The sequence below is a fragment of the Seriola lalandi genome, unplaced genomic scaffold, assembly GCF_002814215.2.
Source record: "Seriola lalandi dorsalis isolate HSWRI2012SDOR001 ecotype SW California unplaced genomic scaffold, Sedor1 jcf7180002054763, whole genome shotgun sequence".
NCBI lineage: Eukaryota > Metazoa > Chordata > Actinopteri > Carangiformes > Carangidae > Seriola > Seriola lalandi.
In genome coordinates this window covers 947,792-973,885 of record NW_019525316.1, presented here as the reverse complement: position 1 = coordinate 973,885, position 26,094 = coordinate 947,792, and the positions used below count along the sequence as shown (strand labels likewise).

The 26,094-nt window shown below is 39.1% G+C and overlaps 1 protein-coding gene across 2 annotated transcripts in view; it reads left to right on the top strand.

Moving 5' to 3' along the window:
• esrrga (estrogen-related receptor gamma a) overlaps positions 1-20,122 on the top strand; it is a 144,262-nt gene extending 124,140 nt beyond the window's left edge. For both annotated transcript variants that reach the window (XM_087178959.1, XM_023425005.2), the window contains 3 exons: positions 8,578-8,684; positions 8,797-8,959; positions 14,014-20,122. In XM_087178959.1, the coding sequence (XP_087035085.1) occupies positions 8,578-8,684; positions 8,797-8,959; positions 14,014-14,258 (515 nt within the window). In that variant the 3' untranslated portion in view covers positions 14,259-20,122. The remainder of the gene's footprint in view (positions 1-8,577; positions 8,685-8,796; positions 8,960-14,013) is intronic.
• The last annotated feature ends 5,972 nt before the right edge of the window (positions 20,123-26,094 follow it).

The following is a 26,094-nucleotide window of genomic DNA, read 5'->3' as shown; positions in this document are numbered from 1 at the left end:
GGCAATATTGTCACTAAGTGGATGCAGCTGATAATAGGCCTTAGAGGGAGTCTTTGTGTGTTTCATGGACTTTGTAAAGACATGGGTTGGACATGAAGTCCAATCACTGTGTTGTGTTGCACCTGATGAGGTGCTTGGGGAAGCGTCAAAACATCTTCAAAATAAAACAGCAAGTCCAGCTGCCTTCTACCTATAGTCTGATATCCCTTTAAACTGGAAGACTGAGACATTTTTGTCATGAAGTATTTACATTGTGTTCACTTTATTCTTTGTCTCTTATTACAGTTGTCAACTCTTAGTAGGTTTTTTTGTCTTCAAAAGTGTCTGTCAGCAGTGTGTGTGTGTGTGTGTGTGTGTGTGTGTGTGTCAGACAGAGACAGACAGAGTTGGTGTGTATAAGCTTCTCAGTTGTGTGAACACATGGTTAATTCCCCTGACAGATTTGCTCACACACACAGAGTGGTCATTCCTGCCTGCATCAGCATTGTATTGTAGGAGGAAAGGGCATATTGCAGAGGTAGAGGATGAGAGGAAGATGGATGAATTGTGTGAAAGACAAAGTAAAAAAAAAAAAAAGAAAGTAAAAAAAATAATGTTGGAAAACAGCTGAGACATTAGTTGTACACAATGTTTATTTCACCAAGAAATTCTCAACCAGAGTGGACCATTGTCACTTCAACAGTACTCTTCACTCTATATAGAGTCAAGACGATATGGCCCCAGTGGAGCTGGCAGTGGCACATATCCACGCACACACCAACACATTCTCACCCACACGCTCCTTGACACGGCCCTGGTGGAGCTAGAAGTGGGTAATTAAAATGTAAATATTGATATTTTATTATTTGAAGTAGCTGCACTGCAATGCTCTTAATGTCACTCCATCTGTCGTCTCCACGGAGACTTGGGGTTGCCCTCGACGACCGGCGGCCCCCACCCAAGCAACCCAGCCACAGCAACAGCTATTAACACTCGACAGCCATCTCTGTGTTGCCGCGTCTCCATTTTGGGTCTAATTAAGTGTTAAATATTAGCACCCACAACCACAGAGGCAGCACACACCACACACATACACACAGACACTACAGCACACAATCCTCCACCTCTGTCTCTCTCTTTTACACACACACTGACACACGTGCACACTCCCTCACAGAGTACTCATCTCCACTACAGCAATGGGAAGATTTTAAGTGTTAATCTTGCAGTGCTGCTGATGGTGTCTAATGTATGCAATTAACAGTCAGCCAGGGCTGAGGGTTTGGTAATTAGCTGGCTGTTCACACTGATTAGAGGCTACCGCAACCCTATGACTGCTCTACTCTCCCCGAGGCCGCACAGAGAAAACGGGGGGATGTGGTGGGGGAGAGAGGGGGAGGGTGGAAGGAGAAAGAAACAGGAAAAAAGATATTTTAGCCAACAATATGAGAGGGGGTGAAGGTGAAGGTGATGACATGTGAATATGTGTATTGGAAATCTGACAGATCAGGTACAAAATCAAATTGATATTTGTAAAAATGTGTCAGTTATTGTCTATTATTCATTTAGAGTGACTAAAATGCAGATACCGTGGAGTCAACCAAGCAGTTATTTTTCTCAGATTAACCTTCTCCAAAGCCAGTATTCAATAAGACTGTTTAAAATAAAAAAACAACAACGACAATAGAAATTGGTAAGGCCACAGCGCTATACAGCAAAGTAGTTTGACTTGGGGATTCCACTCTCACTTTTCTTGACCTATAGAAAATATTTCAACTTGACCTTGACACACAAAGAATATGACTAAAAACATTTGCCTCATAAGTACACAAATTTGCATGTGGACACATTTGCAGCGATGAGGAGTGACGCAAAAGGAAGGATAGAAATAGAGTGAATCTGCTCTGTTCTGTTCATCTCTTCACACACACACATTGTGTGCTTTGAAAGAAATGTCAGCAAATGATGAAACTCAAATTGTGATTTGCACTTTCATATAGTATCATGTACAATGTTTTTCATAATCTAAGTGACTACACACGTGTGTGTGTGTGTGTGTGTGTGTGTGTGTGTGTGTGTGTGTCCTGTGTGTTTCTGTAAGCCCTCCTAAATTAGCTGGTTCTCTGGGTAGATTTGTTTCCATCTCGTTGCGCATCTCTGTGTAATTGGGTCAGCTGGTGTGTGTGTGTGTGTGTGTGTGTGTGTGTGTGTGTGTGTGTGTGTGTGAGAGAGAGAGAGAGAGACAGAGAGAGAGAGAGAGAGAGTGAGCGAGAGAGCACATTTGCCAGTGTGCTTGTCGTGTGCGTTTTTTCTTGTGTGTGTTGTTTCAGCTTGGCCAAAGCCATCACAGGAGGTCCGTGTTCATTTGGGCCGGCGTCTGGCCGTATGGTGCAAAACAGTTTGAGATGTGCAGACACACACACACAAACACACACTCACAAAGCATCACAAGGGAGCACTCACGTTGAACAGCATGCAACAATGTGCACGCTAACACAAATTTTAACACAAACATGTACAGAAAGTGGTATGAGAGAGAGAGTACTGGAGCCACGTAACACAGTGTGCATACAGAACAATCAGACAAACACACACACACACACACACACACACACACATGCAGGGCAGCGATGTGCTGGTAACTGTTGGAAACTTCACGTGTTCTAATGCAATCTCTATCTCAGTGGGTCAGTAGACTTAAATCTGTCCCCTGCAGAACACAATACGTCTACATGCTGCACACAGACAATCCACTATTCTCCTCTCACCTATGATGAGCAACTAGACAATCATAAAACAGTTCACATCACAGTTCTCATGACCTCTTTTAAATACCTCCTATTAAAAAGAGTTGGTCTGTCAAAACAAACAATTTTCTAATGGTAAGTGTCTATTACACATTTATTACACTGTTGAAGTGCTGTTGGGACACTACATTGTCTGAAATAGTATTATCAGTTTTGGGCAAGCTACTTGAAAAGTGTAGTGAGCTAAGCTGCCAGTACTATTATTTTAATTTACTACGTTATGAGTGATTAATATAACTGTCACTGAAACAGATATGCAGGCTAAACAAATGTTCATTTCAATTGTTTATTAAATTAATCACCTGTGATTCTCACTGTCACTGCACCAAAACCAGTTTGGTAAAAAACAAAACAAAGCATGTGCTCCGCATAATAACAAAATGCAGGTGTCCAGAGTGTGTGAATGTGTGACATTTCTATGACAAAGTGCGAAACTTATTCTTACAACTTCAAGACTGATAACTCTTGATAAGTGTGTGAATCTTTGCTGGTAAATCGTTGAGACAGACAGAGAAGTTTCCGGCTGAATGTGTTGTTAGGCCATGAACAAATAGGACTGTCTAATCTGCGGACTAAATTATGAGAGGAAGAATTTTTGTATGTTTGTTGAAGTGGTGTTTCAGTTCACATTATGCAAAGACTTCCCAATCTCTCACACTGCAGGTTAAATTTGTAGCTGGCTCATTCAGATCATATGTAGTCCATCAACATTAAGTTGAACCATTTCACTGCTGGCCGCACCGTGGCCATGTACACACACACTCTCTTGTCTGAACACACTCTCCTTGTGTTTTTGAGTTCAATTCCAATCAAAAATATATATATTGAGCTATTACAACAATCAAAATGCTGTTGCCAGTGAAAAATGAACATTATTCGTTTAGAATTCAATGTCTTTTGTTTACAAAATGGCTTTTGCATTCAGATATACAACAAGGGCTACTGTAGCTATCCTGAAACGAAACCCATTAAGGAATAAACTTAAAGTGGTCATGAGAAAGATATTTTTGTGTGAAGAAAAGGCTGAGGAAGCCAAGACATTTGTTTGTTTCAATGTTTTGAGTAAGAAAATATTGTCAGAGAGACTTCCAAAATCAAATCATAGTGAATTACTTCAGTTCAGTGTGCATTCGACTCAGACGTTAATATCTTGTAATCATTAAAGACTAGATTTACTTTCACCTCCTAAACTATACTTGCAGTCTCCTTTTTTTAAATAAGCTTTCAAGGTGCTCTAAGCTAACACACAAATACTATATATAAGTCAACTTTTTTACTACAGTGACAGCATGTGAAGACAAGCCATGTGTTAATAACTGGACCAGATCAGCATTGCAACCAGTTTTTGCACCTGTCTTTGATGCATCAGTTATTGCAGACATACACAGGCATTATAATACAAACACACAGACTCACATTCACATTCACATAAAAATAGCCTCACAAATGCCACAAACTGTACACACACAAGGGCACAGGTACTCATAAGCATCACAATTGGTTCTTACTGGTTCCCATTTGCCCTGTAACCACAAGAAAACAAATATAGGCCTCTTGGACATGTGTGTTCGTGTGGGTCTGTGTAGCAACTGGGGTGTGAGAGAGGGCTATCATGTGTGTGTGCGTGTGTGTGTGTGTGCACCAGACTGTTGTGCGGTCTCGGGTGTAAACGTGCAGTCAGGACTCATTTGGCAGACAAACAGGCCGCAGGGTGGCTGGGGAATCGACGTGTGTTTGTGTGTGTGTTTGTCTTTATGCGTGTATCTGATAGAGCAAAGGGAAGAGAGAAAAGAAAGAGAGCGCGAGAGCAAGCAGCAGAGGTTAAGTCTGCATGACTGCACTGCAGCCTCTTTCTGTCAGACCAATGTATGGCACATGCAAACACACACATACCTACACACACACACTATCTTTATCTATACGTGCATAGACACAATGGAGCATCCTAATATTTTAGGATACCACTAAATGTTTTTGCCAGATATGATTAGTAGGACTCACAATTGTTTCCTGGATTATTTTCACTGGCAACGGGTCCAGTACAGGAGGTTTTATGTCCTAATACTGCAGAAAACATGCAGGAAGGTGGGTGGGGTGAATGGTGAAATACAAAGTCCAAAACTTTGACACCAGAGGGTGTTTGGGTTTGTGTCCTGATTTAACTTGTGCTTTGAGTTACCTAAACAAAACATACAAACACTGATCATCCTTTAGTTGCCACAAGCAGATATTGTAGGAAAAAACAATGAAATATAGCAGTGAACTTACAGATCTCTTTGGTTTATGAACAGTTAGCTTCTTTGTAGATTTGTTCATTAAAATGTTTTGTCTCTGGTATAAAGGTTGTTTTTAGGAGACAGGGTTGCAGGTTCATACTGTCAAATTAGAGGAAAGTAAGGCGCAGAGGAGGAGAGGTAGATGTATGACAAGAGACTGTAAATCCTCTGTGTTATTGGAACTCACACAATAGCCATGTTTGAATTAAGTTGGATAGTATTTGGGTTTGGACATTTCATGTAGGCTGTGAATAGACTTCTTATTTGCACTTTTGGAAAACATATGCTCAGAATACATAGTATAGTAATATACCTCATTATAAAGACATAAGCATATGTCCAGTGTGTTTCTAAGGAACATATGGCTTCACTTGCAGGTCATGTTCTTTACAGTTTATGTTAATATGTTTAAGCTTTGAATTTCATTTTCGTTGTACATTACTATACATTCATTTCAGCCCACCATCACCACAGCAAACAGCACACCAGGTGTAAAACATCCACACAAACACAAACACAAACACACACATGCTTCCACACATAGTATGAGATGCCTTATCAACAATGGGCAGAAAGGAAATGTAATTAGAGCCAAATAAGGAACCTTCTTTTGTCAAGTGAAATCACAGGTATGAAAGAAAGGTCTCCACCCCTCCCACCACCACCACCATCTCTCCTTCTAACAACTCTCCTCCCTTTACTTTCTTCTCTCCTGCATCTCACTCTTCCTCATGCTCTCTCTCTCCCCATCAATACCTCTCTCTCTCCATCATCAGCACTAAATTCCCATTGATGTTTCTTTTCTTCTGCTGTATCGATCGCTTCATGAGAAGGAGGGGAGGAATGGAGGAAGGGAAGAAGGGAGAGATGGCGTTATCTGTTAATTAATTTGTCCTGAAGCCGGCCGCCTATTAATCAGACAGATAAGAGGCATTGGATGGCTGAACGGCGCAGACAGGCTGGTGGGGAGGGGAGGGGGTCAGGCAGGCACACATACACACACATACACAAACATACCGAAACACACACGGATAGAGACGCAAATGCAGAGACTCGCAGAAACATATGTATGGGAATGTAAGCATACACAAAGAATACAAACATGCTGATGAAACAAGAAGCCATTCTCAGTGCAATTATGTACATTGTGTTCAAATACACAATATAAGCATACACATATTTAGAAAAGCACACACCACACAGCTACACACACACAGACCACATCCTGATAAAAATCATTGATGTACCTCAATAAGAAGGTGCACTTTCAGCTCAATAAATTAATCACAGGGGTTTTAATTATTGGTGTTTCCTAGTGTGTGTGTTGGTATACGTGTGCATTTTATGTGTAATTAAGAGGGAGATGTTAGTTGATGACAGGTATGTCCAAAGCCTATTATTAACGAACAACTGGTGATGCAGACATGTTTTTGATGCACTTCTTTTTCTTTTTTTTTTTTACCTAATGTGTACTCATCATGCGTGCACCCACTGCCCCCAGATCAAATTCTGACAGAGAGATGTGCAAGGATTGATTGAACCCTCTGCACTGCTCCCAATGCCAGAGCACCAAAAACACAGAGACAAGTTAAAACACACAACCAGTGACACCATTAAATGATATTAACCTCTCACTCGTCTTCTTCTGTTCACTTGACCCTGGGGTTTGAACAGATTCAATAAGTGTGAGTATGTGTGTTAATTTTAGCAATGCCAGCACTCATTTCCCCTGCCCTAAGTCCTAAGGCACCCCCCCCACACCCCACCCCAAAGACATCTGCCTCTGTGAATGAGATGTGTGTGTGTGGGTGGGTGTGTGTGAATGAAGACCCCCTTAAGAAATTCACCTCTAATCCCTTCTGATGATTTCATTAAGTAGAAGAAGACACTGCCAGTTGGCAACGATACTTCTCCCTTCACTGTGTGTGTGTGTGTGTGTGTGTGTGTGTGTGTGTGTGTGTGTGTGTGTGTGTGTGTGTATGTGTATGTATGGTATGTGTGTGTGTGTGTGTCTGTCTGTCTGTCTGTCTGTCTGTGCGTGCATGTATCAATCATACGCATTTGGATTCATTCCAGTATGTTCCTATATGATACTGTGTGTGCGTGTGTGCATGCAGAGCATTGTTTATATACTGTATATGTGTGTCAGTGTGTTTGTTGGAGATGTTAACAGTTGCAGATAGAATGAATTAGAGCACATTACAAACAACAATAGCCTGCAACCTGGACATAATGAGACGCCTGCCATTACCCATCAACACACTGTGAGATAAGAGCCCCTAATGCACATGCACACACACAAACACACCAACACACACGCTATCACACACATACCATCTCAAGAGGAGACACACCGCAGCAGATGTTGTTGAAGAAATATCCTCCTTCTCATCTGCCCGCTTCTCCTGGCAGGATGCTCCACTCAAACACACACACACAAAAACACAATGGAGGGCTGCAGCGAGGTCTGACAGGTGTGCTCACATGGGCCACTGTCTTTGCCTTTCCTATGAAAGCTCGCACACACACACTTAGGCAGACAGGCAGGTGTGAATGGACAGGTGTGTGAGGAGAGGACAGCTGTGAGGAAAGGTGTGAGTGGGCAGGTGTTCCATTAAAGAGACGGACAGAAAGAGAGACAGACAGACAACAAGCAAGAGACTGGTGAACTTAAGCAAGAACGTAAAGATATGAAATGAAGATGTGAACATTGCAAGAAAAAAATGATTGTAGAAAAAAGCGCCAGAGAAAGTGAAAGTACAAGGAAAAATAAAAACAGATCAAACAATCAAAAGGCAGAAAAAATGTGCACAGGGAGTGTCAAGCAGGACATGCAGACAGATGTATCAAGATGGTTGGGGGAAAGAGGTGAAGCCAGAATCAGACACACAGATGGTCAGTCGTAAACAGACACTGACAGATAAAAAGGCATGGATTGCAATTGGAGAGACAGACAGATATAGACGTAGGCAAATAGAAAGACATGGATTGACATCGGAGAAAGCAGTAGTTTTGAGGCCATAGCAGCAATTAGTGTGTGTGTGTATGTGTGTGTTTGAGCAGTGCAGCAGCGATTGCTAGCATTGATCCATGGAGGTTGTGTCAGGGCGAGATAAGGCCTGCCTTTCCCCAGAGAACAGCCCTGGGCACAGGGGAGAGAGGAAGAGGAGGTGGAGGAGGACTCTGGTCAGCTGGATGGATGGAGGGTGGGCAGGGAGGGAAGGGAGAAGGGCCGATCTTGACCCTCTCACTAGCTTCAAAATAGGCTCTATTCTTTTTCATTCCCTTTACTCTTTGTTAGTTTCACTTTTAAATGCCTTTTCATTTACTTTACCAGCATTACTGTGAAATGGAAACAGTATCACTACAATGATATTTATCATTCCCAAACTACTAAAAGAACACACACACAGTGTGACATAGTAAAAGTCAGACTGCTTAACTCTGAAGTATTTTGGAGCTAAAATTTCAAATAAAAAATTTCTCTTGCTTTTCTTTGTTTCCATATTCTCCAGGTTTCTCCACGCTGTCTTTGGCAGACCAGATGAGTCTACTGCAGAGTGCATGGATGGAGATCTTGATCCTGCGTGTTGTGTATCGCTCACTGTCCTTTGAGGACAAGGTTAGTGTCTTTGGCATCATGTTTGTCTCTTGCTCTTATGAAATCTATATATTTATAAACACATAGCACACGTTAATTTGCAACCTCTCCACTTCTCTGTGTTTCTCTTTAGTTGGTGTATGCTGAGGACTACATAATGGACGAGGACCAGTCAAAGCTAGCTGGACTTCTGGACCTGAACAACGCCATCCTTCAGCTGGTCAAGAAATACAAATCTATGAAGCTAGAGAAGGAGGAGTTTGTCACTCTCAAGGCCATTGCTTTGGCTAACTCAGGTTTGAAATTCTTTTGTTGTTGTCTGTGTGTTTTTAGCTCTTGAGCACAAGACTGGGGCTGATGTAGAAAGAGTTAATCCGAGAAATCTCCAGTCCTATGGGACTCATTTAAACTGAATCATCAAAGGACTGATTTCAATAATGCATCCAAACACACACGACACATACTTTCACACACACACATTTTTTTTTTCTTTTACAATAGCTGCAGTTGTCAAACCTTCTACTTTCTGTTAAAGCCACACACTGTTGTATTATCATGCTCTTAATAGTCATACACATACCTACAATCAGTACAGGTTACACATGCATAAACACACAGACCTACCACACAAACACACGCACATCTTCAACCTGAAGCCCACCCCCAAACAAAGTGACGATCCCTTTTACAATTAGCATAGTCGTCTCTTCAGATGCCTGTTAAATAAGGTGAAATCATTAGAACCCAAAGTCCGTCGATAAAGCCCCCTCTCTGATGTGTCCAGCTGCATCGACAGCTGACTGACACACGCACACACACACACACACACACACACACACACACACGCCCTCTCCCTCCCATGACCCGTCTTTTGAACTTTGTCTTGGAAGCCGGCCAGCTCTTCAGTACTCTTTAATTACAAGGGGGGAGCTGTCAATACAATGTGTTTAAATGGGAGAATGCAATGGGAGAGCTTTGAATAGGGAGGGAGGCAGCCTTTTGTTCAGATTCTGCCATCATCAACACACACGCACATGGACACACACACACCAACACTTTCACACACACACACACACAGACACACATGCCCACAAATATGCCAAAGTTTCATCTCTCTGACATATGCATAAACACATGCTTACATTAGTGTGTACTTAAATGTGAACCACAGAGAGATGTTTGCTCACACACATACAGTATCTACTGTCATGCACATGCAGAAAATATTGACATATTGTTTTCCTGTGGGCTATGTGTGACAATCAATCTCTTGGCTCTGAACATGTGTGTGTGCATGTGTGTAGGTGTGTCTGTTGGTGTATGAATGCTGCTGACTGAAAGCTGAGAAAACTGGCTGGAACTGCTGGCTGGGACAACAGTATTGATGATCATGATGATGATTATGATGAATTATTTGGCATTACATGGACCTTGTTGCCTTTAGGCCCAACAGTGTCCCAGCCGGGGTCAGAGGGCTAGTCTGGTGTACACATTGATGATTTCAAAACTGAATAGTTATGCAGTACAATGTTAAAAGATTCAGAATAATCAATGACAAAATGTTGCTGATAATTGTAACTAGTTCTATTGTATGGTTCTTTAAAAATTAGATTAAATTAAAAATTACAAAGAAAGACACAAGCTGACAGATTTATTAGAAACACTTGTATAGTCCAATGTGATCCAAAACAACTGCAAAGCAGAGCAGAGAATTAAAAAAAAAAAAGCATTTTTGCTTGAACTTAAATTAACTTAAAATTATTTACTAACATTGTCAAAATTATCAAAATGGATGCCAATTAATTTTTTGTAGATCAAATAATCAATGATTATTGAACTAATTGTGTGAGCTATAGAGCCATCTATCGTAGTTTTTTCGAGTAGGTGGATAGTAGGTTTGATTTGGATTGCATTTTATCAAACGGTTGTTTCCAGAGCTTTGTCCACCAACATTTACCTATCTGAGCTTTACCTAAAAAATCTGGTTACACAGTATATTGTGAGGTATCAATACTGCACTTTCATTTTGAATAAGGAATAGATATTGATGCTGTCAGGCTGAAGGCAGATGAAACACTGGAGAGATAGCTGACCAACTGGCAGTCTGCATGTCCAGTTTTATTCTGAAGGTGGAAATAACACATTGCTAAACTCTCTCTGAAGCTGAAACACCTTTGCCAGTTAACCACACCCAATGAATAAACTAAAAAAAGAAATATCCAGATAAATCTCAACAGTAATCTCTCCACTAAAGCTTCCCCCAGTGTTGAGAAAACTCACATGTGAAATAGTCATTCTTTTAACTGATTGAAATGGAAACAGCTGACACCCAAATAAGAACTTTGCATCACTGGCCAGACCCTGTAACTGCTCTTCAAGACAACAGAATGCTAGCATTAGCATTTTGAAGGGCACTGACACTAATTAATTCACAGGATGCTAATCGTCTGCATTAATGAAGCCAAGCCTTAAGAAATGTTAGCAAACGTGCCCCACATGTAAAGGCAGCTAAACTAGCCATGGGAAACAGGAGGCACGTGTGTGTGTGTGTGTGTGTGTGTGTGTGTGTGTGTGTGTGTGTGTGTGTGTGTGGGTGGGTGTGTGTGTGCGCGCGTGTGTGTGCGTACGTGTGTGTGCATACGTGTGCATTTGTTTGTGTGTGTGTGTGTGTGTGCGTGCACATGTGCGTGCACGTGTGCTTGTGTGCAGGTGTGTGCGTGCATGCGTGTGTGCATTCATGTATGTATGTGTGTGCATTGTGAGTTCCATGTTAACGTGTGTTTTAACAGCTTCATGTGCTTGTGCTCATTAACGTCTGCTGTTTTACTTGTCAGTGTACTGCAGGTCACAGCACAGGCAGCAGCCGTGCCTACCAGCTTAAACACACAATATTAATCAAAAACTATTTGAAACTCATTAAACTTCAGTTTAAATTATGGTAATTATAGACTGTGCTTCAGGAAACCACTTATTATAAATGGAAGAATAAAGAGTAGAAGGGGATTGTTTTTTCATTGTTACTAACAATGCTTATTCAATAGTAGATTTTGTACATGTGCATTACGTGCTTGTCCTGCTTTTTTATGTTTGCTGCTTTACTTTGTATTATGCTTATTTATGCTCATTATGTTCATTTAACAAGCAATGCTGTATAAGAGGTTGCTAAATATTTGGCCTAAAACAACTGAAAAGCAACAAAAAAAACATTTTCAAAAAATTAATTATACTGACCAAAAAACGAGATCTGAAAACAGTAGTTTAAACTGTTTGTAGATTATATTGTATGTTCTGTATATACACAAAAATGTGAATATGAACTTAAATTAATCTCATTAACTTTTAAGGATATATTTTCCCCTCCTTCATCATTAATAATGCTAAGCAAAATACCATCATACAGCTAAGTATGAAAGAACCCAGACAAGTGGATCACCCACTCTTATTTAAACCAGGAAAAAGTAGAAAACCGATGGAAGCTGGGTTTTTTATTGATCCCTATAGAATCCAGCCCACTGTCTGGTCCTGCATACTGATACATGCATTACACTCTATAGATCCAACCCTGTGTATTTGATTGTGTTTGTGTGTGTAAGTGTGCACATTTATGTGTAGGCGCCGTGTTAACACATTTTATGTGAAATTTATTTTGTCTGCACAGTATATTTTTTATTTGTCACTTGTCATTAAATATAGGCTTGTGTGCATCCATACTTTTTATACCACGGTTGGTGTCTGTTTTTTTGTGCTTGTGTTCAACTCCTGTGCATGTGGATGGTGTGAGAATATGTTTGAATAAGACATAGGCCAGAGTTGCTCTAACAGACAAACAATGCAAAAGCTTAACAACATGGGTTCAGATATAAAACATATGCATTGAATCCACAAGTTACTTTCAATAAACACACAAAGACACACACATACACATTATCACTCTGACATGTTCCTATCAAATAAACAGCCAACCAGAGTTTGTGCACCACTTACATGTTATATATTCTCCCAATTACCAGTATACCCACACATATGATATTTTCTGATAACCTCATGCAGTTCATTTATATCAAGTGCCTGCATTAGATTGTGTTATCATTCTTTGTGTGCACATGTATGTGTGTGTCTATATATGAAAAGCTGTAGCAATTTTGTGTGTGTGTGTGTGTGTGTGTGTATGTTCATGCAGGGGTGTCTTGGGGGGGGGGGGGGGGCTGCCGGGTGCCTATCAATAGTTGTCTTGTGATTATTATTTAACATGCATGTAGTCATTGATTGGAGACATTGATCGGAGGTTGGGAGCTAAAGGCCAGCTCACATTAAGACTTTGCCTCCCTAAGGGGCAATATGGAGCATTATTACTGAGGGACATTCTCAGCCTTTACAGCCAGAAATGTTGAAACACACCTTACATCCAGCTCAAAGAGAGATTACAGATGTTTGTTGTGCGCACGCACACACACACACACACACACACACACACACACACACACATACGCAGACTCTCAGGTGTTCCTGAATCTCTCCATCATTCTACAAGTTTATTTCTTTTTTCTCCGCCTACTCGTCTCTTTGCTTTGTCCATCCATTCATCACACCCACAGATCCACACTTTAAAGACAGACAACAGAGCAGCTCCTGAATTTAAAGCCCCATTCCTAGATAGTTTCAGCTATAAATTGTTGGTTTTAAATTTAAAAATGCATGCAGGCATTTTGAAAGGGAGTTTACAAAGTACTACATTGATAACTGTAGTTCTAGGGTAGTGATTAACAATCATTTTCCTCAGTCTGCAGATTAAACACTGATGTTTTTATTTTATTCATAATCAAATGCAAGTATTTAAGTAGTAAGCATTTTTGCACTTTTTTAACACACAGTATTATTACTCCTTAAATCAGTTGCATAGAATTTCAAACCCTGAGCTATAGTTTCCTGTAGCACCCTTTGTTCATGTTTGGATTTTGGATTGAGTCTTTAGCACCTCTCCCTTTTGTGGCACTGGGCAATAACACAGCAGACAGAGGGGGCACAGGCACTGACAAAGACGCATAGTGTAAACATAATTTGAGAGTTGTGGGACTCTACACTGCAAAACACAAGTTTTTTAAAGTTTTTATTTGATATGTCAGAACTAAGATACAAAGCTATGCAATTACATTACACAACATAATCATATCTTCAAATACTATGCTGGGCTGAATGAGGGCCACTGAGTAAGGGGCCAGATTTAATCAATAAAACATCATTGTCATACAGAAGTGTGTTGAAATATATTCTACAATGATTGTGTATGTATGTGTTCTTTTTATTATTTGTTTATTTGTTGTTTTATTTCTTTTCTGCCCTCTTTCTTCAGACTCCATGCACATTGAAGATGTGGATGCAGTGCAGAAGCTCCAGGATGTGCTCCATGAGGCCCTGCAGGACTATGAGGCTTCCCAGCACCAGGAGGATCCCCGCCGGGCGGGCAAGCTGCTCATGACCCTCCCCCTGCTCCGCCAGACTTCCACCAAGGCTGTGCAGCACTTCTACAGCATCAAGCAGGATGGAAAAGTCCCAATGCACAAACTCTTCCTGGAGCTGCTGGAAGCCAAGGTCTGAGGACAGGAGAGTAGATGGAGGACAGCCAGACACCAGTCTGAACCACCTGAGCTTCACCTCAAATTCAACACAGCAACTTTGAATGACCTCTTGCTCTTTTACACGCACACACTCTTACCCACACGCACACCCTCACAGAAATATGTTCCTGAAGTATGTCTGCTGACGCATCCCCCTTTGAATAAACAAGTAATCTAAACCTCTTACCTGAACCCCTAAAACTTCACCGTCTTTGAGAAAAGGGCGCTCACTTGACCTTCTGTTTTGGGGACAATGCTGATGGACTGACATGGCCCCCTATTACCAAGGGAAGATGATATTTCCTTTTAAAACTATGAACAATCACATAACAGTTTCCACGGTGACTCCGAACACTGATGTTGGCAAAACAGTCACTTATGCATTTAATAACAATTAAGATGTTATTAATGACAAACACTTAAATGAGGACACATTTAAAAGAAACTGAAAACTCTTCATTTTAGTTCTGAGACTCTAAGACTGCAATCGTGTCTCCTTTTCCCCTCCCTATTTCCCCCAACAGAGTTTTTTAAGTGTTCAAGAAGAAAACGAGTGGGAAAAAAATGAACACGACAGTATTAACGTTATTAACGTTTGTTGTCAAATTATGTGTACAATGAAATTTGGATGGATGGACAGAAAGAAAAGAAGAGGAGATTTGCCCTGCCAAAGAATGGAGCTCATCCATTCAGAGGATGCCAGCAAACTTTATTGTCATAACCCCAAATTGTTTCTGGATTGATCTACCAGTGGATTTCAGTCCTGGGCTTAAGAGCACTGCTGGTTTTCTGCCCCACCAGTTATTTAAAATTGTTGTGGTTAAAATAAAACCAGCAGACTTTCAAGGATCAGGATTGTAAACCATAGCTGTAAACACTCTCTGGTTCTCCCTAAATTCAGTTCCTGATTTCCCATGAATCCCTTACTTCAACTACAACTTTACCATTTGTTGTATTTGTTGAGGACCAGGGACCCTGGCCTCCCAAACCTGTCAGTATTACCACAGTATCAGCATTTGTACACATGGCTGAAAATGGTTTCAAATATTCTAACCACTTGAGGAATGATTAACTGATAGAGTTTATCAGTAAAAATATTACTTACAAATAACAGAACAAGACTTGATCTATACTCTATACAAGAATGGATTCCTGCGTGGCTAAGTGGTAGATGTAGGCTCAGTTCACATGCTCTGTGATGCTATATATTCTGTCAAACACTCCTCTTGTGTTTGGACATCTGTTTGGGACATTTTCAGCTGCTCAGTGGCCCAGGTTTGCGGCTCTCCACATACCAGTTAGTAGAGATTTCATTCTGTCAATGAGAATAGTGCCATTAAGAATAGTCCAGCCCATGCTTATTACCCAAACTCCAAAAACTTAAAAATGTCACTTCCTCTCCTTGCTCTTTTGCATTCACAACTTCCAGCTCATCTCTTTTGTCAGTAGAGAGATATTTTTGTGATTCATTCAGCGAGTGATGAGGGAGCTTCAGTCACTCAACGCAATACAAACCAGAAGGAAAGGTGTGCTGACAAAACTGACTGAAAAACAACTATTGTTGCTTTCAAACTCCTTATTTTTTTTCTTAATTTATATCTTGAAAATAATCTTAGCGATGATACCAATATTAGGATTGTAAATAATTGTCATCCTGTATATGACATATACCACGGCTTTGTTTTTGTTATTGATATTGTCTTCTTAAAATTGAATCAATCAATATGTCTTTCCTTTTTTCAGCTTGACCACTGTCAGCAATTATCATATATATATAAATATAACAAGTAATAATGTATTAACAAATCAGCGTTTATCTTAGAAACTCTGAGCAATAGTGGTTTTTAAAGGAGGGGTTTGTGCATATGGACTAAGTCTGCAATATTAACATAACGTGCCAGTCTTAAATTTGGGAGAGAGAGGATGGGGATTTGAGGAGAGTTTGTAGCTTCTCTTTCTCTCTGTGTAACTTGCCATAAGCTATTAGATAACAGTCAATATTTCCTTTGTTAATAACAGTTAGGCAGGAACAAATATGGACCAGGAATGTCAGTATGAGATTTTAATGCTGCTGTCACATTAATGCTGTGTGAATAATGGTCAGTACGAGGATTAAAGAGGTCAAATAAGCAGCTAAAAACTAAAATATACAACACCCAGTTTGCAGTTATCACATGGTTCTGATGTTTGCACCTTTTTTGTGACAAGGCACTTTTTGCTGTCATGTTTAATCTGATTAAAACAAAACAGCTATTCAAAGTCAACGGTTTAGTAATACACAATTTTTGTCCATTTTCATTTTTTAGTCGTGTGACCGAGTGTGGGGACCATCAGAATAACCAGACAAAATCTAGATTTGTACTGAGGGAAATAGTGCTAGCAAAAACCAAACATTATCCAAATTTTAAAAAAATAAATGAATAATTAAAAAAAGACATGACACTGACAGTTTCTTGTTAGCTTGCTATTCAACTTTGTTGTTTGACATTTTGTTTTAAAGTTACAGAGAAAATAAGGTGTTGTCATGGTAAACATCATTAATCTTGTACCAAAAACTATCTCAACAAATATAATTCATAAAAAGAGGCCTACAGACTAAATTGCATTAGGAAATTCATCACAATTTAAATTAGCTCGATAGCCTCTGTTTAAAGTAAACAAATGAGAGCTAGCAAAAAAAAAAATTTTAAAACATGACTGATTATTTCAGCGAAACTGACTCAAAATGGAGAAAATATTATAACAGACATCAACAAAACTGTTGTCTGTCAAATTCAAATGTCTAATAACAGGAAATGAAAAGCGAAAGCTAACCGCAAATTGTCATACATTTATAGTCAAGTAAAGAAGCATTGGTTTCATTGTTATAGCAAGAATGCATATGGTAGACTGATCACAGCTTTAACAGTTGAAGACAGTCAGCTTTTGTTATATCATTATTTATGTAATTTCTAAAGCTGAATAAGAATGCCAAAACATGTCATTTAGATGATGGTGTAATCTAATATTAAATGGCAACTTATCACAGCTGAGAAGTGCTGCAGTTTAAGTGTAGTTGATCTCTAACATCACACGCTCTGTATCAAACATCAGCATTATTAGTAAGGGGTATTTTCTCAGCCTTCTTAAACATTGTATATTGTAAATTATACAGATTATAATTCTAACATAAGACATTTTATTGGAAACAAAATTGAGAAAAAAAGAAAAAAAATGTAGTTCAGCCTCGATGTGTGTTTCATGTTTGCTGTTTTTTCTATTGAGAAAAAAAACTTGTTTATTTTTTTTGGTTTCTTTTTTTGTTTCTTTTTTGTTTTATCTGTTTTTGTTTTAAAGTCCTCTTTCTGTTTGATCCCTTCCTCCTCTGTTGAGTCCTCTACGGCGATGCTGTGTGCTTTTTCTTGTGGTGATTCCCGTTCTTGTGCCGTGTGCTTCTTCTTTAGACAACACAGAGTAGACTAGAGGCAATGTTGTCTGTCAGTCGGATCAGTCCGCTGGGGGTCTGGGTACCGGATTCTCTCACAATGAACCGAACCAGATATAAGGCTTTTCTTCTAGAAACTTAACTAGACCACCAGGATCAAATTACACTATTCATCTTCACCAAACTATACATAAATTATTAAATATTTAGTATCTAAATGAGGAAACACCTTACGAATATTTAAAAAGGGATCATTTGTGTAACTTTCCTGTAGAGTAAAACAATATACTGTATATCTTTAGGTTTAAATAAAGATGAAATGAAAAGGACATTTGAGTAATACAGAACTGTAGGTGACTCTTTTTTGATAAACTCGCTGTACATAACTGCCTTCCATACAGCTCGTCTCAACCATTATCTTTACTGTTTCAGCAGGCAAAAGGAGAAAATACGAAGATGATAAACTTTTTTTTCCCGAAAATATTTCCATTGTTTCCTACTTTTCAGCTTATTTCCAGGTCTATATCTTGCTTTAAAATGTGACTCTGTCAGCTGAAGGACAGAACAAGCTTTGGTTTGGGTTGCAATGTTAAAGAAAAAGCTTGACATGTTTAATTTGCCCTTGCTGTTTCTCTTCACAATAGATTCATTACACTGTGGGGACATGTTTCTGCACTCTACTGGAATTAAACCACAAAATCCAGATTTAAACTCAAATTTCCAACAACCTTTAATAAACAAGTTATTATACTCATTGTACCTCTTGATACAAGTGTATAGATTCATATTCTGCACTACAAATAGCATAAATTCAAAGGCCTAAAACATGAACATATAATGTTTTTAGAGAGGAAATATGCAGAGAACAGATTTCACATCTGCACACAAGATATTTGTAGGCGAAGTCCCTGATGACAGAGTTGAATTTCATATTTTGATTGTAACTTAAAACACTGTCTCATTGTCAGAAAGATGGTATTTCTTACCATCAACTGTACATTAATCTACATACAGTTTATGGAAGAAAGGTGCTCTTGTCTTACTATTGTTTCCTTCTGTTACTGTTTTTATTTATTTGTCAGTTGTCAAACCAATCCTGTGCACTCCTGAACAATTCAATACAATGAAAGATATTACAAATCTCCCTGAAGTGATTAAGGATGAGCTGGATTTGGTTTTAAAACGTAAAGAAGCTACATTTCTGATATTAGGAAATATTGATATCTTTTCAAAATTAACTGTGAATCAAATTTTTATCAGTGTCAATCGAATAAAGTTTTGCAGGTTGGGTCCTGCCAAAATGCTGCCATTTGAACGCTGAATATCAGCAGGAATGCAGTTATTTCAGATGACTAAAAAAAGAAAAAGATCTACCAGCTAAAATCAGAAGGGAGACTGTGTGTTTCTTTCAGAGGTTTTGACATAACTTGCTGCTTATAGCCAAGATATTATTTAGATGTGCAGGGGGAGATGATTTTCCTCTTTTTTTTTTCCTTGTTGATAAGCAATATTTTGATGACTGTACAATGATGAGGCAAGAGTTGCACTTGTTTGTGTTGGGTTAAAGATCCAAATGCTGATGTATCTATTGAAATTATTCTGCTGTTAGTGTTAAAACCATAAAAATAACAACAAACCAAACTGGTATTTTCTATGAGGAGCAGTGGAAGGACTGTGTGGGTTTTTGCAGAGCCATTGATAGAAAGAGTTTGACCTGGTTGCACTTTGGGCACTGTGTTATCGCCCTCATCTGGAACTTAGATCCATTAGCTGCAAATACTTAGAACAGGGTTAGGGTTAGGGGACGAGTTTTTAGCCATATAGCGATAAAGCAGGATTGTCCATCTTCCATGGCTGCCCCTGAAAACTGCTAAGGCCAAACTGTGTCTATCTACAACTCTACGGTGTTTAGTCATTTAGTTGTATTTAATCCCCAAATGTAACTGCCACTTGTTCTGCAGCTAACCCTGCAGTCTGAATTTGCAAATATGAAGAAAAATATTTTAGGGAGAGAGAAAGTTGACACGTTTGGATAAAAAGGATATCTAAGGATAAAACAGACCATTGAGTAGTGGAAAAGAGTTGTGGATGAGAGAAGACCCTGTAGTGTTATTAAAAACATGTCCGTAGATTTTAGATGTGCTTCACATCAGTAAATAAAAAAAAATAAAAAAAAGATAAACAATTACCTGTATATTTTTGTGACGTGTATCATACAAGTGTGCTCCAACAATAATGTCCATTCGTGTAAATGTATTTATTTCACATTGTATATATTGTTCAATGCAAAAAGAGAGACCTATGATTCTGTAACTTAAACTACTATGGGTTGAAACATTACATGTGTTACTCCAGACTATGCCTTTCAGGATTATTACAGTAGAGCAATATCAATTAAAACCAGGCTTCCAGTTTTGAAATATGTCTTGGTTCTCTGATTTTTCACACATTTTGTTGTCTCCAAGGTGGGAACATTTCCTTTAGAGCAGCACCAAGCAATAAAAACATAGAGCCTTATTTTACACTGGTGTAAAGTGACACAAAGAGAAACGCAAGTGTCTTTGCTATACTCAGACCAATACAGCACCCATGTTGTTTAAACACCAAATACACTTACACCCATTTGAGTGCCCATGGGTGTGTTAGTCTTAGAATTAGGTGTGGTTAAGTACATTTTTGGCACATCCTGACATAACTGTACCGCTTTCTGCATTGTGTGGCCGTTCCAGAGTGCAAGTGCCATTACGCATGACCATTCGCTGTGTTTACCTTCATTAAATCACCTGAAAATGACACCAGGCTACACCATAACCACACACATCTCTAGGGCTACATACATCAGACTGGTTGGTTATAACTCGATATAGCCCCTTTCACTTTATATTCAAATTTTAACTGAGGATGCAAAATATCAAACTACAATGGATTACAACCTCAGTTTAATGTTTTGCATCCAGACCTGTTTGGTGGAATCCTGCTTTTCCTGTAGATGGTCTGCTCATATGCTTTAACTTTGCAAACTAGCAGATTTGTTTCCTCTGCTGAGAAGCATTCTTTCTTACGACCTGGCAAATCGACCATTATAATGGGAGATGGCACTCTGACATTAGACATTGGTCTACACCTGTAGGTGGAGAAGAGAGCAGTAAGATCAAGGTGATAGGGGCGTCGTGTAGCGTAGTGGTCTAAGCAGGCGCCCCATGTGTAGAGGCTGCAGTTGCCCCCGGTTCGAATCCCGCATCGGACGGCCTTTCGCTGCATGTCATTCCCCCTCTCTGCCTCCCCGTTTCCTGTCCCTCTCCACTATACTATCAAATAAAGGCATAAAAAGCCCCAAAAATATATACTTAAGATCAAGGTGATAGCAGTCCATATCTGGGATAATTTTGGACTGACAGCAATCAACCTTACAAGTACTAAAAACTTTAATAACTACTAATAATAATAATAATTTATTATTTATTTATATTAATTCAACTTGATTTAAATTGAGTTTACCCATTAAACAAATAAACCATTACACAATGAAATGGGCCAAGAAATACAACATATATGATGAGTTTTTATTTATTTATTTATTTACTAATTTTTTTTTAACTACACTAGCAGCATGTCCCACGGATGGCTCTTCCTGTTAGTCCATCCCCCACTTAGTAAGTAATATTTCTAAATATCTAGTGGATGGATTAGCAGATATCCATGGTCCCAAGAAAATGAATTGGTTGACCCCTGACTTTTCCTCTAGCGCCACCATGAGGTTCATGTTTGTGGTTTTTGAGTGTCAGACATTTGCGCTGGTGTGAAATTTGGTACAGTCTTCCCTCAGGATAAATTGTTGTGATCCCTTTTCATTTAGCGACACTGATATGTAAAAAAAAGAAATATATATATATATATATATATATATATATTTATTTATGAGTAAATACATGCTAATCTAATTATGTTTCCATCAGCCTCAGTTGAACTTTGTGTTCAGCAAATGTTAGCATGCTAACATGCCAAACTAAGATAGTGAACATGGTAAATATTATACCTGCCAAACGTCAGCATGTTAGCATTGTCATTGTATTGGCATACTAACATTAACATTTAGTTAATCTGTGCCAAAGTACAGCCTTATAGAGCATGGCTGTAGACTGTCTTGATGTAACTGTGTGCCTGTGTTTAGGCTATATTTTAGTGCTTCGCTAAAGGACAATGCAGCAGTGGTCGTAAAGGTAGGGATCACATTGTTCATTCATTTACCAAACTCAGATCTGTCCATCCAATATAGTACATTCAAACAGCCAGGCAAAATCCAACTTTTTACTCAATCACAGAGCATGTCACCCATTTATCGGTTTGTGTTTCAGCTACTATAATCTTATTATAAGTACAATGAAAGACAGCGAAGAATGAATGGAAAGAGGGAGGGGAAGAGATGGGGAGGATGGGAGGAGGGAAGAGGAAGTGGTAACAGCTTGCTCCAGTGGGTGGCTAACTACTGTCCACTCTGAATGGCCAGATCTCCTGCTCTTGCCAAGGGCACTAAACACACACACACATGCACACACACACATACACTGATGTAAGACATGCGGTACAACATTAAAGAGAAGAGATCCTAAAAAAGCAAAAACACATGAGTAGAAAGACATTATTCCCTGTCGTCCTATTACTCAATCTTTTCTTCAACTGTTTTTTTATTGTTTATATGTAATTTGTGTATAATTTAATTATTTTATTTTATTTTCTGCCAGACCTTAACTACTTCTTTTTCATTTACTCCTATTCCCCTCTCTCTCACCCTTACACCTTAGTCCTCTCTCCCTCTCCCTCTCTCTCTCTCTTCTTCTCTCTCCTAATAGCCAGAAGCAGTAAATGGGATGCAGAGGCCAGATATTTAATGTAGCAGAGAGCTGTGAAGCGTTTTAAGAACCCTTTTTTCGAACAGGGGGAGCCCTGACCCGCAGGCAAATATTTTTCAACCAGATGACATAAGAAGATATTAGCGGCAAGAGAGCAAGATTTTTATTCCATTTTTTCCTTCTCTCCTTCTTTTTTTTTACAAGAGCTCTCTCTCTTTTCTATTTGGGTTGTTGCCTGGTCACCCAACCCCCTGCACATACGTTTTATTTTACTTGCTTGCCTTTTGGAGTTCATTTATTTTATTTTATCTTTGATTCATTATTATGATACGATAAAAGCTACTTGAGCATTTCAGCTGCTGAGGGGCTCTTATCGTTAACCTTGTGGAACGCATGTAAGAGTGGGCTCCACACGCCGCATCGCTAATGGCCAACTTAACTCCTCTCTTCTCCTCCTCCACCTTCTGGCTTAATCTACATCTCTCCTTCCTTCTCTGTCTCTCTCAATATCTTTCATCCCTCTATCCCGCTCCTATGCTATCTCCTCTTTTCTCTCATAAGCTCCTCCTACAATATTTGTCAGTTTTTTTACTCATATTTCAAGTTCTCAATTCAGTACTCAAATTGCTTGTATTTCTTTTGTATACAATGAAATGAAACTGAGCACAGTTCTATTCTACTCTACTCAGCATTACAATCTAATGAATGACACTGCTTTTTGTGACTGTTTAACTTAAGCACTAAAAAAAAGGATATAACCCTAATGTGTCACTGTTGATAACTGTGATGAGTTGGGTTTTTCAGTAGTTTAAAACTCAGCCATCGGATAAGGCATTTAAAGTCACCACTGGCAATTCATCCATAGCAGACATTATTTTTGGGGTCCCACAGGGTTAATTTTTCAGCCCCATTTCATTCTCCATTTACATGCATAAAGTTTCACTGTTATACCAGTGACACACAGTTATAGCTGCCCATAACACCTAATGACACCATTAGTCCAGACAGTCGTAGAAGCTGCCTTGCAGATATGAAGTGTTGGATGTTACTGACATTTCCACAACTTAATGAAACCAAATTCAAAGGATAAGATTCCTTTCTATTCAATTAATTCTCATTACATTCATTCACTGTTAATGAGGTACACTTTCAAAGAAAATTAATCTGAAAGAAAGGTAAACAATCTGATGGTCATTTTAGCTTTGATATATAGGCAGCATTTGTGATAACATTAATTGATTAAAGTATAAAGACAACTGCTCAACGATCAATCTTTGCACACAAGCACAATTGTAAATAAGAAAATGAATGTGTAGCAAAAGCAGGCACAAAAATTGGAGGAGTGACCATTAGAATTGATTGTAATACCCAGTTTACTAAAAATTTGCAGTATCTATTCTCAAGTCCACAGCTGTCTACAATGTGTTTCCATCCACCTGTTTTTCAGACTATTACAAAAACAAATTGCAGTTAGCTGAGGCAAAAAAGCTGACAAATTGATAAAAAGGAAAGGCAACAAAAAATGGAGACAGACTTAGTGAACAAATCATGACGTTTATGAAATATATGATTTAAATGTCCACTGGACAGAAGAAAATGGCAGCAGACAAAAACATCGGATCTGTGTGGAGCGATGAGGGGACTGTAATGTTCCTCACATTAATATATGTACCCAACATAAATGTCATACAGTATATGCATCACATTTTCCATTGCTTGAGTTTTGATTGGTGCACATTTAATTTTGTCATTTTGTTGCACCCTCTTCTTCTGCAATAATTTAATGGCATCACCTTGAGAACCAGCTGTTTATCTTAATGCATCCAACTCCTAGATAATATTAATAACAGGGTATTCATATAACAGTAGTGGATAGAAAGGTCCAATATATGACCTTAAGCATATGTGGGGAAGTTGACATGGAGAGAAAGTTTAAGAGAATGAAGCAGGAGAGGTCAGGAGAGGCCATCAATATACTACTTCTTGCAAAACTCATTGAGCAGACTGTGGCCTGCCAGCTCCAGGCTCATATATCCAACAACAATTTATGGGCAGAGTTTTAATCTGGATTTAGGACAAAACACAGCACAGAGACAGTCCTCGCCAAAGAAACAAATGACAGCTGTGGACTGTTATCTCAACATACTTATCCTGTTAGATTTCACTGCTGCTTTTGATACAGTCTGTCATAGAATCCTGCTGGACCGATTAGAAAAAGTTCTTGGTGTCACTTGGTTCCACTGCTTAAGTGGAGGACTACTATTACTTCCACTGCTATGCTGATGACACAAAACTCTACCTTCACACCAGACCCTCAGGCACTTTGCCACCTCAGGGTCTGTATCAGTACGCAGTCACAACTGAAAACTTACTTCTTTCGGTTGTCTAGGTTGTCTTTCCTGGTGCTTCGTGTAAACTAGGTATTTATTGATTTATTATACACATTTAATTCTTTTATTTATATATATTCAATTGATGCTACTGTTACTGGTATCTTGTTTTATGTTGTGAAATTCTTATTCAATTTGTACAGTGTCCTTGGGTGTCTTCAAAGGTGCTTATAAATAAAATGTATTATTGTTATTATTATTATTATTATTATTATTAACCTACAGATCTATTCAGGAACCTGTGAAAAAAATGGGAATGTAACAAGCCGATTTCTTCATTCAGACCTCACACTGGAGTCTGATCTCATTTCATAGGGCTTCTTTTTGGTCTTGAGAGAAAGTCTGGATGTGATTTTTTTTCCTTCTAATATGGTGTCAAACAGGGTCTGTCTCTAAGGGTGACCATATCTGTTTTAGGCGCTGTGACCTGTAAAGTGCTAATGTGTGGCAGCTTCACACTGATAGTGCTTCAAAGGCCTGTTTTGGCAAAGGGCCTGGTTTCACAAAGGCCCCCTGTGTGTGTGTGTGTGTGTGTGTGTGTGTGTGTGTGTGTGTGTGCGTGTGTGTGTGTGTGTATTTGTGTGTGGGTGTGTGGGTGTGTGTGTGTATATATATATATTTCTATGTATATATATATGTGTGTGTGTGTGTGTGTGTGTGTGTGTGTGTACATATATTTTCACAAATATACACAAATATACATATTTATATATGTAAGTGTACATGGGTGGTTGTGTGTTCATTCTGGCATGAGTGATTTAGAATTGTACAATCTTGTTGGGTGCGGTCATTTGTAAGCACTATTTGTACGTAACAATTTTTCTATCTGCCTTTGTCTGTGTGTGTGCGTGTCTGTGCGTGCATTTATGTGTGTTTGTCTTATCCCCTTGTATCAGTAGTAGGGTTCCCTTGGGTTTCACAGGCCTAGTGACACGGACTCATGGTGGTAATGGCCTTTCACAGCATCCAGCTCCCCTGACACACACACACACACACACACACACACACACACTGCAGATAAGGAGACTAACACAGTGTACAGTGACATACCAACTAGTGCACAAATATTGGCACAGACAGAGAAATATACATAAGAAAAAAGATGTGAGCACACACACAGTTCATACTTTTATGATAAATAAACTGAATAAC